This window comes from Frankliniella occidentalis, unplaced genomic scaffold (genome assembly GCF_000697945.3).
Source record: "Frankliniella occidentalis isolate FOCC.00 unplaced genomic scaffold, Focc_3.1 Scaffold16, whole genome shotgun sequence".
Taxonomy (NCBI): Eukaryota; Metazoa; Arthropoda; class Insecta; order Thysanoptera; family Thripidae; genus Frankliniella; species Frankliniella occidentalis.
Window position 1 is genome coordinate 1586549 of NW_026267146.1, and position 14775 is coordinate 1601323.

The following is a 14775-nucleotide window of genomic DNA, read 5'->3' on the forward strand; positions in this document are numbered from 1 at the left end:
CCCCGCCGGGCCCCCGCACGTGAGGCCCCCCACGCGTCCCCGACCCTCGACACCATGGATGTGAGTGGAGCGGAGCGTGGGCCGTGTTCACGACGTCTTCAACGTCGAGGAATCAGCTGCGCGCGCTTCGCGTCCCGATTCAAAAACAAACACACACATGTACAATGCAATAAAGACTCGTACAAGTGCCATGCCGCGCGCAGGACCACACTCCGGCCCGGCTGGACGTCGGCACCGACCCCGACTGCAGGCCGGGCAGTGCCGGGGTGAGTGTCACTGACGCCTGCGAACCTCGCTGTAGGCAGACCCGCGGCGCACGCCTCCGCGGCACGCTGCCTATCCGGCGCCCGCCCTCGCGAGGCTCTCGCACCCCTAACGCTGCGCTGCGCATTGATCTTTGGCTCAAGTCGGCGGCGTGCGCGGAGGGGCACGGGCACGGCGGCAGGCCCAGGGACAAGGGGCTGGCGCTGCTGTGCTGCCTGTCGGGCAACACCTCGGCGCAGGAGAGCCGGGAGGCGGTGCCGCGGCAGCGGACCGTCCCCCTGGCCATCCCGCTGCCCACCCCGCCGAGCGCGGACCTGGCCGGCGCTTCCCCCTCGCGGTCGCGGTCACGGTCCCGGTCCCGGTCGCGACCCTCCTCCCCGCGGCCATGCCGGGGCCTTTCCTCGCCCCGGTCCTCCCGGCCTCCATCCCCTCTACCTCACGCATCGCTCGGCGCCTCCCCCAAGACTTCGCGCCCATCCTCGCCGCTGCCCGTCCCGACAGTCCCGCCACAGTCCTCCGGACCGCTTGCCTCCCCGCCCGCCGTGCCCTACTCCACCCCGCTCTCCTCAAAGCGGTCCTCTCTGCCCGAGGACAGCAGTGACCTCCAAGGGAAGGTGCGCATCCGCGTCCACTCTTCCAAAGTCATGCACGGCGTGGAGGACGGCGCCGACGGCTCGGTGAGCACCCAGGAGCCCCTTATGCCGCCGGTGAGCGCCGCCAGCCTGGTCGTGGAGAGCAACAGCTTCGCCTCCTCCAAGAACTCCGGTAGCAGGTCCACAGCATCCAGCGGCCGCAGTGGACGTCGCAGGTACTCGCGGCGACCGTTCAGGCGCGGTTTAAAGTCTGGCGATGCAACGTGGGTTACAAACAACAGGGGCTTTGTACTACAAATTTCCTGTCAGATGGCTCACTAGAGACGACAAGGGGAGACGACCCCCCCACCCCCGAACATTTTATTTACATCGATTCGACGTCTTAAACCACGCCTGCGACTCTCTCTAAAAGTTAACTGTCCGAGGTTTAATTAATGGTTTGACTTTTTTTTCTTCAGCAAGTACCGTCGTGAGCTCGCGACATTCAAGCCCTCCGTGCACCCCGTGGAGCCACCGAACCTCAGGAGAAAGATCCTCGTCGGCAGGGACAGGTCGCCCTCGTGGCGAACGCAGATCCTGTACGGCGACAACCCCAAGAGCCCGGGGCCCGGAACCAGCCACAGCCAAGGGTCGAGCGCGACTAGTTCGGCCTCTGTGACGATCTCTGCAGACGCGGCCTCCACGACCATCGGCAGCCCGCTGAGCCGGAGTCAGAGCCAGTGCCTCGGCAGGCCACTCGCCACCATCGACAGCGAACCGGGGCCGGTGGCGGCGCACGTCGCCTCGAGGACGGCCTCAGGGACGGACTTCAAGACGGCCTCCAGAGCAGCCTCAAGAATCGCGTCGAAGAGGGCATCCAGAACAGTCTCCGGAACAGACTTTCGATCATCCCCCAGGACGGCCTCAAGGGCCGTCTCGAAAAAGGCGTCCTCGTCTTACGAAGAATTCCATTGCCCCAGCATCCCAAACGTTCCTCCCCCCGATAAAACACCGACAGTGCCGGATGATGAAGCAGTCGAAAATCCGCTTGAGTTCTGGCAATTAGAGCTACAAGATGGTTTCGTATTCGGTGCTCCACGTCAGGAACATCAAACTGTGCCATCCGAGATCGAAGAAATCTCGACACCCCAAGAACAGTTTACACCCGAATCTTTAAATGATGTCCCTGACGCGTTAGCCGTGGAATCTACAGAAGAGCTTTTATCCAACCTACCTGTGCCGCCTCAAGAGCTCCCTGAAGATGTGACCGACTATGAGGTTCCGCAAGGATCGCCGACTAATGAGCGTGCAGATGAGATCGGCGATGAGGCGCCTCGTGAAATTTCACCTCAATCCGTCACATCTAAAGAGCGCCCAGAGGAGCTCTTGGAATCTCCAGTCCTCTTAGCGAGCGGCGCTGTAGAGCACCCAGGCGACGATGAAGAGTCTACTGCTCTCGTGGTGCACTCGGAGTCTGCTCCTGGCGGCCGGCAGCAGGAGCCCGTGGGTGGGGCGTTGGGAGGGACCGTCCGAGACATCGCAGACTACCGTGCCGCCGCCAAGCTCAAGTACGAGCAAGCCAAGAAGGGGCAGTCTGCGGTGGGGGTGGGGCCCACCGATCTCAAGTCGCTGCGAGACCTGCTCCGGCAGAGCTTCCTGGACGTGCAGGGTGGCAAAGATGTGGCGGGGGCGCCGGCCAGCTGGGCGCCCAGGGACGTGCGGAGTCTGCAGGACGCGCCCGGCGTGCACAAGAGCGAGGACATCGACGTGTCCTGTGGGTCCTCCACGGCCGCCTCCTCGCGCTCGCTCGAGTCTCCGGACGCCGACGCACTGCAAAGGTATCAGAACGTGGAGAGAATCACCGGGCTTCTTGTGGGAACGGCCATTGAAATGGCCACTGGTGTCCGCAGCTCGCAGGACACGGACAGCACGTGCCCAGACAGCTCGAGCAACTCGTCGGGCCGCCAGCGCGAGGACACCTTCGAGTCGGACGAGGGGCTGCTCATCACCATCCGCAACGAGCACGACGAGGAGGCCGCCAACGAGGTGGAGCACAAGCGCTGCCTGCTGGAGCCGGCGGAGGAGGCCGAGCCCGCCCCCGCCGGCAGCAGGCCCCAGAGGAGCTCGGCCGCCGTGTCCTCGGCCATGGTGGCCGCGTTCGTCCAGGTGGCGGCCGCCATGAGCGGAGCCATGGGCGCGGCCATGGCCGCGACCCTGGAGGAGGCCGTCTCGGAGGACGCGCCGTGCCAGGCGGCGTGCTGCCGGGCGGACAGCGTGGAGGCCGCCCTGGCCGCCCTGGAGCAGGCCAGCCCGCCGCACTTCAGCCCGACACGCCGCGCCGCCCTGGGACCCTAGTGAGTCCGTCCAGCCCTAGCCCTGGCCATGCGCGGCGATGCCACGGACTGCAGCGAACGCGCCTCGTCCTGCAGCAGGAGCCAGAGCTGGATCGAGGGGGACAGCGACGAGGTGCACTGCGCCGAGGCCGTGCCCTGGACCGGGCCCAGGCCCGCCGCCGCTTCGCGGATCGTACCGCAGCGATCCTCACGCTCCGCCCCACACCACTCCGTGAGGATGTGCGTGTCCGTGGGGACGGCCGAACATAACCAAAGTCGCCCCGGCAGCCCGGCCGCGGCTCCGCGGCGGAGGGCCAGCGCCGACCAGCCCCCTGCGCCTCGCTCGACAGCGGTAGGCAAGCCACCCGGTACACCCGGTGCAGTAGTGCTGCTGCTGGAAGGAGAGTCTTACAACCGCTGTGTTCTTCTCCAGCCACCGGACGACACCGTCAGCGCCAGCTCGGACCCCGCAGACGCAGAGCCGAGCCTCCAGGACGCGGACTACGAGGATCGACCTCCAGAAATAACGGAAGATGACGCCCTTAACGACTCCGGCATCGAGGATCCCGTCCCCGAAGACCCTGATGATGTAGAGGGCGCAGCCATTTTACAGACTTTCGAGGACGAGGGTGCCGTCGAGGAGGACGGCGGCTTGTCGGAGAGGGGTGCGGTGGGGAGTCCAGTGTCCAAGCCCGCGCCTCCGGCGGTACGTGAACACGTTCAGTGCGCCAAGCTTTTGGTCCCTTACTGCCAATTGATGATTGGCATCCCCCCGGTGTCTCCTGTAAACTGCAGGTAGACGACAGCACTTCGGCTCAGTCTCCGGATGGGGGTGTCCTCTCGCCCGTTCGCTCGCCCGCCCGCTCACCATCCCGCTCACCGAACCGGTCGCACCACTCGCACCGCTCCGCCATCTCCGCGAGGAGCATCCGCACCAACATGGAGATCCACGCCAACAAGGCCCAGCCGGTGGGCAGCCCCCGTCCTCGCCTGCCGGCCCCGCCCGCAACACGCTCTGTGCTGACGGCCACCTGGCCCGCGCCCCCGACCCGCGTTTAGTTGCAGCGGTCCATCGTGTGCGGCATCTCGACCCGGGGGCGCACCATCCCCGTCTACCCCATGGGCCACAGCGCGGAGGAGGGTGCGGCGCCGGCCGTGCCGCGGGCGCCCTCGCCGCAGCGCGAGACCCAGCCCCCGCCGCCCGAGAGCGCCTGCGCGCCCAACACCGTCGTGTTCCCCACGTCCATGGTGGACAGCAGGGCGCTCATCGCGGGCCTCGAGGCCGCCGGTGAGCCTCTTGTGTTGGGTGCCCCGCCCGCGCCCTACCCCAGCCCGACTCGAGCTCTTGTTGTAGGACGGACGGGGCCACTTCCGGTGCGGTCACGAACTACAGTGTCGCCTCCCCCGCCGCAACCGCCCCAGTCGCAACCAGTGCCCCAACCGTATCAGCCCCCACCGCGGCCACCACCACCTCCTCCGGAGCCCGAGCCCGAACCGGAAGAGCCTGAACCTGAACCCGAAGTTGAACCCGAGCCCGAACCAGAACCCACGAGCATCAACTCGTCCAAATCCAGCGGGCGCCCCCCTTGGAACGCGAGCACGAAGGCCAGCCCCGACCTGCTGAGCCAGAGGACGTACGCCCGGGATTACGCCCGCCAGACGAGGGAGCAGCAGTCCGGCAGGTCCACTCCGAGGAGCGCCGGGCGGAGCCCAGAGGGCCGCTCTCCGTCGCCAGGCGGCTCGACGGGGGCGGTAAGGACGGGAAGGGGTTGCTTTATTTCCAATTGACGTTTCGTGAACAGTTCACAGTATGCTTTTTATTGATATTTCTCTGCGTTTTATGAGACTATAAAATTCTTCGCAGGGTAGCCGCCTCGGCGCTAGCCGTTCTCCTTCACCAGGGGCTGCTGGTTCGGGCTCCGCGGGGTCTCGCCTTGGTACTCGATCTCGGTCCGGCGACCTGCAAGTAAGTTTCATCTCGTTACCTCGTCAGATTTGTGTTTTGCTGTCGGTGTGCGGTGATCGGCGACGCTCTCCCCGCGCAGGTCTCGTTCCGGGGCGACGACGCCAGTGTCAGGATTCCGGCAGTGAGTCTGGAAAGGGGTTCCTACCCTTACGCCAACGACGCCGACACCCCGCTACCATTTACCGCCAAGACAGGAAATAATTGAAATAAATGTTACGACAGGAACGCGACGGCTCTGGCCTGTCCCCTCGGCGCTCCGGCTCCGCCTTGAACATGACCACCTCCTCGTCCTCCATGGGGCTCGGCCGCTACAGGGGGACTTCCCCGGGCAAGTCTCGGGTGACGGCGGCCTCCGGCGCGCAGGGCTCGCGGCAGGATGGGTCCGACGGCCCCGCCCTCGGCGCGGAGAGACGACCTAGGAAGCGTGAGTTTGGCGCGTGGGTGTGCGCCGTGTCGAATCCCCGTCGTAGTGACCCGCGGGTCCGAGGGTGCCGTGCCCCCCGCGGCCCTAGCGCCCTGTAATCGCCAGAGCCACGGCCGCCACGGCTTGCTTGGCACTGCTTGGCGCCGACTCGCGGGTTGCTAGGCAGCGGCTGGGCGGCGGGGGAGGCGCCGCGCTATCGCCAGGGCGCTGGCAGCCGCGGGGTTTAGACCTCGCTGGATTAGTTTGGAGAGCCGCGTAGCGCGCTGCCCGCGGGCCGCGCCGCGTCCGCGTCCGTCACCATGTCCACCATCAACATCCGCGACCACAACGAGACCATCTACAATCTAGTCCGCAGGCCCATGCCCACGGAGGAGCGCGTCCCCAAGTACCAGTCCAAGTTCCACTACCTGGTGCGCCACGAGTTTTACAAGGCCAAGAAGGACCACGGCACAATGGGGTATGCGGAGGTGCCCGTCGACCCCCCAAACAACTTCCTCAAGAAGAACGCGTACTTCAAACTCCGTCCGAAAATAGGTGAGTACTGCCGCACCCGCTGGTACGGCGCGAAGAGTGAGCGTGAGGAGCTCTAAAGTGTGAACACTTCGCAGACACCCACCCCGACTACCCCACGGTGCTGGGGCGGCCCGAGGCGCGACCCAAGGCGCCTGCGCGCACCGTGTACGACGAGGCGCGGGGCCGCAAGGCGCCGCTGGGGGAGCCCAAGGACTACACCAAGATCAACATCCAGAACGCGGTGCGCGCCGTGCCCCGCCAGCCGCCGGCCCGCGCCGTGGACACGCGCAGGGGCAGCACGCTGCTCATGGAGACCTCCGGTCTCGAGCCCAAGTACATCTTCAGAAAGGTGAGACGACACAGGGGGCTCTTTCCCTCTCGCCTGTAGTTACCAGCTCCCGTTTAGCCCAGCCCACATAGTACCCAAGCACCACCACCCCGGTCCCACAACGACACGTAGAGCGCTTGTAGACTTTGTCCATGCTCCACCAGGACTTCGCGCAGCTCAACAAGACCAAGCAGGACCCCGGTGGTTCCAACGCCGGCGGCGAATGAGAGCGGCAGGTGATTCGAGCTCTCGTCCTGGCCGTAGCGGCGCGAATCCGAAAAGGGGGGAATGCGCCTTATATGGTCGCGTGATACTGGCAAACTAAATAAAACTGCCCGGTGCTCGGTTCCAGGACTACGGCAAGGTGCCCGAGTACCTCTGTCGGCGGCTGCAGCAGGAGGAGGAGGCGCGCCAGGAGGCGGAGCGGCGGCGCGAGAGCGTCAAGCCGCTCCTGCGGCACATCAGCGAGGAGGAGCGCCTCTCGCTCATCGGGGTGCGACATACTCACACACGTGTTCTTGAACATGCTCAGTGACAACCCCGTCCCGCCTCGCTATAACGGTCTCCTCGTACTCCTCTCGCAGGGACTGAAGCAGAACTGGCAGGAGCTGCAGACCATCTTCCAGGGGCTGCCGATGCTGACCGACACCATCCCCAAGATGAAGCGCAAGGAGTCCCTGGAGCAGGAGCTGCGCCAGCTGGAGCGGGACATCGCCATCGTGGAGAGGAACCCCGTCATCTTCGTGGACGAGGGCGCCGGGGACGCGTGCGTCGAGTCCTCCAAGGAACATTAAGAAACTTTAAAATGAAAAAAAATAAAAATATACGGCGCTACTTCATCCAATATCCATTCATAACTAAAAAGTTTACCTGCATAAAAAATATTTTTTAAATTAATTCAGTTAATGTTCGTTTTTTTTGTGTAGAATATTATTGATACGTCAAAAACCAATAAATTGAAAGAATTGACATCTCTCATGTGAGGGCAAAGATAAATTAACCCATAAACCTACTGTCTCAGAGTCTTTTCACGAGTAGAGATGCCCGCGGAGAAGGTACCGGTACTGTGAGTGTCGTGTCGATGCGGGTGAGATAAACAAGTGTGCGATGCGGGTCGACACCCCTTTCAAACTCTATGATCGCCGGCCAAGCTGAGTTTACCCGACTGTTCGATATTACGCCACCAGACCTTTTCTTCTCGGGCTTGAGACTCAAGGCTGCTAGAGCAGCGGTCTTTTCAAAATTTAGCGCGCATTTCCCCGCCGGGTCGAGGCCGAGGACCGGCTGGGGCCGTGTATGAAAAAGTTGTCATTTGTCCTTGTTTCTCCCGGACGACTATGTATTGAATCAGAGAGAGACAAGAAATGCTTGCATTCTGTTTTCTGACGCAGCTTCGGTCACCGGTCCTGCGAAAAGTCCACATGTATAGAGATACATTTCCTATGGCAAATTGTTAGAAAATATTCTTTTTTGTTATTTTGTCCCGTTCTCAACTGCCAAGAGGCGTGGTTCAGAGGGAAAATGTAACTTTGATATGTGGCCGTACAAGACGGAGAGGTTAGAATTCTCATAGTTTGAAAAACGGCCACCGTCCCGCAAGTAAGCGCTGGTGGTCAATCGCAGGAAAAAAATGGCTCACATGTGAAGAAAAAGTGCAAAATAGCCCATGTACGTGTGTTTACAGTGTGTATTAACCGCATAAGTTGTGTTTGGATTGTGAAAGCAGTCATTCTAAGGTGGCACACATCGAGTTGAGCCCGAGCCTGTGTTCCTTGCCGTTCTGCGCGGATTTGTTTTCACCCTTGGTCACCGCTCGAGATGCTCGGACCCAGGATAAGCCTACTTTAGGCCTCCCAATGAAGGTCGACCGTCGCTGAGATTAAATTTATTTTCTTGTGACGTTGCCGGGCGAATCCAGCGTGTCTGGGTCCTTGATCCTGGCGGCGTTTCTCAGCGTCGGATGCTGGGCCGAAGGGGTTAGGCTGCCCTGCCTGGGTCAGCTGCCGATGTGCCCTGCGACAGACTGCTCCTGTTCAGCTGCATGTTTTCGGCAAGGGCACCCCATAGGGGCGCCCTAGATTAACGCCTAGGGCTCAGTGGCAGGGAGGGCAGTCCTCGGAAGGTCCTCGGTGGGCGAGGCTCGGTGTTGACGCCCCTGGCAGCTCCAGGTACTCGATTAGTGAGGAGCCGCACAGCGCCCACTGGAGCAAGCCACTGCTCCAGGATCTGCTCTGCGCTGGACCATTTCGCAATTTGTGATTCCCTGGGCGTCTGAGCCTGATTCGGGGTCCGGATAGTGGGTCGGTGTATCGCACATTTACCCCATCCGTTTTATTTTAATGTTATATGCCGGCCCTGCCGAATTCAGTGGATCCTCATTTACTGGAGCACCATGGACATAACCTAATTCACACCTGTCAAATAGAACATTCCTGTAGTGATAACGGTTGTGGAAATTCGTTTTCACGGTCCGGAGCCTAAATGAGCTATTTGAAAAGGTGTAATGCAGACATTCAAGAATAATGTGAAAAATTGAGTGATAAAATGGACATTCCAGCTAGTCTTATCTGTCCACTGATAGGGCACAGCTGTTTTTTCTAAGCCTTGTCATTTGTCTTAAGATCATGATTCATACTAAATCTCTTTGGACTTGAGCTTATCATTTATGTAGAATTATTTTTGTGGTTTTAAACTTAGGCCAAAAGCGGGTCAGCTTACATTTTTGTATAGTTTTCTTTTCGTTATGGAGGTTATGTTTTCTGTTTGACTTGCTTTGTGTTGTGATAAGATAAAGAAGATAATCTTTATCTCTCATTTATTTACTTTACATAATTATGATCATGACTTGCTTTCTATTATTACATGTTAATTTTACTCAGATGAAGTGTATGTTTACTTCCATCAATTGTACAAGATTCTGATACCTTTAGCATTTAGTGATGACTATTTTTCCTTTCCTTTTTAGAGTGCTGAAATGTCTGGGCGCGCCTGAGATCAGCGCGACCAGCAATGGAGAACGCAAGCACACCCGTTGGCAGGAGGCGAGGAACAACTAAACACTCAGCGGAGGATCAGGCACTTGACCAAATAGCAAAAGAGGTAAGAGCTTCATTAATTTATTTTCCTAGTTTTATTTTCTACTAAGGTCCCCGTTGTTTCATGTCTGTTATCGTAACTGTCTGATGCAACACTTACACTAGAACCTTAATCCTACTGTAATTGCTATAAACTAGATATATTTATATATATATTGTCAAATCTTTAAAATTAATTTTTTAATCTAGAATAAATCTATACCTGTTATTTTGCTTTTATGATGAACTGTGTAGTCCGAATGTACACGTAAGGCTGTTAGATATAATCATACTAGTAAGTCAGTGTCTGCCAACAATATTGTATTTAAGGTCCTGACATCATTGTATGTGCTTAGCTCATATACTTAATCAACAGCTCATTAATTTGAAGAACCAGCGACATCTTTCCTTCATTCAAATTTTACATGTCCATGTTTTATTACGTTGGAGACGCAAGCTCCTACCACTCTATCTGTGAGGAACTGTAAAGGACTGTTCTGCTCGAATGTGGTGTCACTTCTCATCCTAATTTGCTCGATCCTGATGGCGATGCCACCCGTCTCGTTGGTCGGCCCTTCGCGTCCTGCGGTGCTGCGTCTGTGTGTGTGTCTGTGTGTGTGTGTCGCGGGCTAAACTTAGACGGGTCGCGGGCGGGGAGGCACGTGTGCGAGTGCCGTGGCGCGTCGCGACCCGCGGCGGGCCGGGCCGGCCGGCGATGGGAAGGGCCTGGAGGAGGAGGAGGAGGAGAGCAGCGTCAGTGCGTCGGTGATGTGCGGCGCGAGCGGCCTCCACCATGGGGCTCCTGCTGGTCATCTGGCTGGTGCATCTGTACTGCGTGCCGGCGGTGAGTGCAGCGAGGGAGTGCAGCAGCACAGGAGATGATCGTTCACTTTTTGTTTTGTTCCCTCTGTTTTACCGGCCGGCGTCGCGGTGCGTGCGTGTGTGTGTGTCCCTGCACCACAATTAACTTGGCCCGCGGACTCCGCGGGCCTGGCGAGCCTAGGGTTGGCAAAGGACGGGAAACCCGGCCTCCCGCCTATGCTCTCGCGCCCTTTACCGTTTGTTTGTTTTTCATTTATTTTGTTCTATCGCTTTGTCTCTTTCTCGCTCACTCCCGAGGAAATAAAACAAGAAATCAGAGCCGGCAAAACAAAGAGGGTCGTGTCGCCGCGCGCTGCTCTGAGGGGGATGGCCAGGGGTAGCGAGGCAGAGGTCGGGGCGGAGACCGCGCGGGGCCAGGGTCAAACAAACGGGCTCGTCTCACCTTCTGAAAAGCGGTTCGGCGCCGACGTATGTGATGGACGCTCTGTGCTGCTGCTGCTGCTCGGGGCGCCCGGTGCAGTCGCGGTGCAGCCGCGGTGCAGTCGCGGTGCAGCGGCCTACCCGCCGAGCCACCGGCGCGCAGCCGACTCGGCCCGCGGGGCTCCTGGTGGCGCTTCGGATAGCACCGCCGCCCCCCGCGCCGCCCCACCTCACCTGCCTTCTTATCAGTCGGCTACAACTCGGCGAGCAGCTGCGGCACGCCCCGCCTACACCAACAAAAAAAGAAGAATGCGGCATTCCCCCAAGGCTGTTATAATTGTTTTGTAAAAGACATTAAAGAACGAACGACAAACGCCGTGTAAATGCGCCGGTAATAACAAACTTTCCGCGGCATCAGTCGGCTGTTGCTGCTGCTGCCGCCGGTCCGCGTTGTGCCGCAAATACGAAGCCACTTCTGGTATTAGAGCCCGCCCCGCCCCGCCCCGCCCGCTGTGCCGCGGCACGGCAGCAGTCAAAGCACCGCGGGTTTCATTATGATTGTGGTGGCCGAGCCGCATGATGTCACCGGGGGGGGGGAGGGGTTGACCTGTCAGCGGCCCCACCTTCACGTCGTGGAAGTGGCGGAAGTGCCCGCCGCGCCCTGCCCGGAGGTGGCGCCCGGGTGGGTGCCCGCGCACCCCCGATACATGTGGTTGCCGGCGGCCCTTTTGATCAGCTGATGTTGCCCGTGCCGCTCTCTTTCCCCTCTCCCCCTGCAGGCCGCGGCTGCATCAGCGCTTGCTACCGTCACGGCCTGACGGATCGCGTGCCGTCCGTGTCGATGCATTCAGCAGCACCGCCGAGTTGAATGTGTTAACGAGGGCGTACGCGGTACGGGCGTGGCGGGGCGCGGCGGGGCGGGGCGGCACCGTGTCACAACGACGCCCGCTGCCCACGGGACCGCCGCCGCCATTTACCTGCGGCATTGTCAGCGCCCAGCTCTCTGCGGCGGCGCCTGCTGCTGCGCCTGCAAAAGGATTAAGCAAAACGTTTTGGTCGGTTTTGAAGACTCTTTCTTGTGCTGCCCCGCCGGGCGCCGGTAGGGCCATTTTCATCATCTTCGTCGTGCTCACACCTTAATGAGATTGAACGCCTCTGACAACTTGTTCGTCTCAACCACATGGGTAAAGGGGGCGGTGGCGGAGGGGGGCATCTTGTAAGTACAGTACCCCCCCCCCCCCCCCAATAGCGCCCGGTGCGGCAGTGGGCTGGCGGGACGGCGGCGGGGCGGGGCCCGGGCCTCGGTGCGCGCGGCGCGAGGAGTTAGTCAGTGAGTCGGCGACACCGCGAGTGCGCGCTCCGCTGCTCCGTGTAGCCCCCCGCCGCGCTGCCGCCGCCGGCCCCTCGCCGCGCACGTATAGCTGTTTCTGCTGGCCGCTCCAGCAGGCCGGTCCGTCAGTCGGTCCGTCCCTGCAGCCCGCGTGTCCGTCCGTGCAGCCCGCCGCACGTGGGCGGGCGCAGTCTGTGCGCGAGTGCATAGCATGGGGAAGGGCGTGCACAATAAGTAGAAGGGTGAGCAGAAGATGCATTAGGGAGGGGGGGGGGGGCACCTTCCCGAAGGTGATTAACCGTTCGGTGGGTGCGCCCCTTAGTGAACCCCAGTCTTGTTTTGCCTCGCTGGACGGGGGAGCTTCTCGTTCGCGGCCAGTTCGGTTGTAGTAGTAGTCATTTGGGGCTGGGCAAGCAGCACCCTTTGACAGCCCCCCTCCCCTTTTTCTTTTCCGGACAGTTTCGGCTGTAATACTCATTATTTGCCTCTGAGCCCAGATATATTTTCCGCTGGGCGAGCAGCACCCTCCGTCTGCACTCCCCCTAAAAGGGGCGTATTGCATGACAGCTCTGTAATGCCAGCCGGGAGGGAGGGAGGGGGAGGGTGGCGAGGCGGGGGTTGGTTCCGGGCGGAAGTCCATCGGGGGTTGGTCGCCGCGGGGGATGGGGGCAAGGGGCGGAACCAGCCAGGTCGGTCCTGCTCCACCGCAGCGAGTGAGCCGATCAGCAGCGGCTCTCGCGCCCCTGACCTTCCCCTCGTAGGGCCCGCAAGCTTCTGGACGGCTTAAGGGGCTTTAAAGCCCAACGGCTCGGCAGTTAAGCCCCTATCGAATGACTTATCGTGTTCCTTCACCTTGGTGCGGGAGCGCGCGCGACGCGGGCGAGATTTCGCGCGGAGGTTCGAAAACGAGGCGCCATGAGCAGCACACCCATCGCTCGCACAGCACCCCATCATCTGCTCCCCCTCCACTCTTTCGGGGGCTGCTGCGGAAAATCGATAGTGACCTTGGACCAGTGCCTGAGATGTGCCCCTGACCGCCAAGCAGCTCCATAGTCTCGTGGCCGTCGTCTCTGCTGCTTCACGACATCGCGTGTGTCGTCTGCAGTGCGTTCTCTTGCTACCGTGGGGCCCCGTCGAGTTGTGTGTGTCTGTGTGCTTGTGCGCGCGCGCGCGCGTTTCGTCCGCCAGCCAGAGTGAGGTTGGACCACTCAGGTCTAGGTCTGACTCGGCCACCCACGTAGGCCTAACCACGGGGTAGCCCGGGCAGCCTGGCGGGCGCAGTGAGCCTGTGAGCCTCGCTACCTGGTCCTGGGCGGGCGGGCGCCCCGTGCTGCATTGCGTGTTGGGCCGCGTTGTGCAATGTTATCGCAGCCGGGGACTATAACCGACACACAAGCACAATCTGCTTTCCGTGGGGGAAAAACTACCAAACAGTAGACGGACCAGAAAGCTACATATCCCTTAAAATCGCGAACCTGCTCTCCGCCGTTGTCTCGGGTCGCTCGGGACTCACAACACGTGTGTGCCGACGGGCGACATCTGTCTCTCTCACGGTGTCATGTGCGTGCGCATGACGCGGTCACACTCCGCCCCGCCGCGCCGTGCCGCGCTGCCCGCCGGCTCGTAAAGTGTACAGCGGAGGCCCGAAAAGGATTTCCTCCTCCTCCCGGACGGCACGACAACGGGCACGTCGTCGCACGGCTCGGACTAGCGAGGACGCCGTCGGCCCGGCCGCCGCAGAGGAGGAGGTCGCCGCCTCCGCCGCCTCGTTCCCAGGAGCCGACTCGGGGGATTAGCCTGTGCGCTGGAAATAGACGCGCTTTTAAGGCGAAATTGAGTGAATCAGTGGGCCGTCTTGATGTCGCCCAGCTCGACCGCTGCCGCCGCCGGCCTCGCGCTGACATTCCCGACGAGGGCGGGGCGGCGGCGGGGAGGGTCGAGGGTCCTTTTGCTGTCTGCGTTATCGGCCGGGCTGACTCGTCCTGTCCCCGCCGCCGCCGGGGAATCGCTCGGGACGTCGTGGATATTTACACTGCTGGCTCTTGAACCTCGTCTCCCCGCCGCCCCGCCCCGTCCCGCCCCGCCAGGTGTTGGCGCTGCCTCGTCGAGAATGTTGTTGCTGATTCGGGCAGAGCGCCGCCGCCGCGCCTGCCTTTTGCGCTGTGCGCTTCTTTTATGCGCGCTGCCCCGCTTCTGTTGCAGTCGTCGCATTTCGTTTCGAAACGGTTCAACGCTCTCGGCGGTGCCTTCTTGTCTTTTGTGGTGGTTTTTCGCCACACTGGGCCGACCGGTGCGACGCGGGTACGCCCCGCGTCGTGTGACTCACGGAGCTGATCGTGTTCCGCTTCTCCTATCGACGGCCGCGGCTTTGTTATTGGGCGGCGCCAAATCCTCGCGCGCTGCGATAGCCGGGTCGTGCTCGGGGGTGCATTACTGTCCAGGAGGGGGCGGGCGGGGTGCCATCATGATTGGAGCTGGCCTCGCCACGCCTCGCCGCGCCGTGAGCTGCTCCGCGCGCGATGGTCGGCGGCGATCTATGTATAGGGCTCTCTCTGGCCGTAGTAAAGACCCGGTTGGAAAATTGGTCGAGATTGCGTTTAATTTGTGCGCCAGCTATCATCCGGCCGGACGTGTGTGTGGTGTGCTGTTGAGCCTGGCGGGGCGTAGCGTATCTCCCCGGCGTAGAGCAAGATTACGCAAAGCGCGGCACACGCGCCGCGGCCCTCGGC

The 14775-nt window shown here is 61.1% G+C and overlaps 2 protein-coding genes and 1 long non-coding RNA gene across 15 annotated transcripts in view; 2 read left to right on the top strand and 1 right to left on the bottom strand.

The window, feature by feature from the left end:
- The first annotated feature begins 76 nt into the window (after positions 1-76).
- LOC113218442 (serine/arginine repetitive matrix protein 2) lies at positions 77-7408 on the top strand. Of its 6 annotated transcripts, none has more exons than XM_052264131.1 (13): positions 77-266; positions 408-1072; positions 1316-3190; positions 3266-3875; positions 3965-4138; positions 4229-4921; positions 5034-5135; positions 5215-5256; positions 5358-5559; positions 5908-6093; positions 6168-6421; positions 6753-6893; positions 6985-7408. In XM_052264131.1, exons 2-13 carry the CDS (start codon positions 909-911, stop codon positions 7192-7194), a joined length of 4653 nt encoding a protein of 1550 aa, XP_052120091.1. In that variant the 5' UTR covers positions 77-266; positions 408-908; the 3' UTR covers positions 7195-7408. The 6 variants fall into 6 exon arrangements, with proteins under 6 accessions (XP_052120091.1, XP_052120092.1, XP_052120087.1 ...); XM_052264127.1 differs by having other exon boundaries at positions 183-1072; positions 4229-4457; positions 4524-4921; XM_052264130.1 differs by having other exon boundaries at positions 183-1072; positions 3266-3521; positions 3603-3875.
- LOC127748854 (uncharacterized) lies at positions 4982-10900 on the bottom strand. Its single transcript, XR_008010809.1, has 3 exons — positions 10739-10900; positions 6909-7178; positions 4982-5129 (listed from the first exon to the last, which is right to left on the bottom strand). It is a non-coding gene; the product is annotated as an uncharacterized LOC127748854 (long non-coding RNA).
- Positions 7904-14775, top strand: part of LOC113218465 (leucine-rich repeat flightless-interacting protein 1) — a 20155-nt gene continuing 13283 nt past the window's right edge. For 2 of the 8 annotated variants that reach the window (XM_052264134.1, XM_052264136.1), the window contains exon 1: positions 12027-12288. Coding sequence is in view for 4 of the 8 variants with exons in the window: in XM_026415518.2 (XP_026271303.2) it covers positions 9410-9499 (90 nt within the window). In the remaining 4 variants the exon portion in view is untranslated. The other 6 variants (XM_026415518.2, XM_026415535.2, XM_026415526.2 and 3 more) reach the window with 6 other exon arrangements.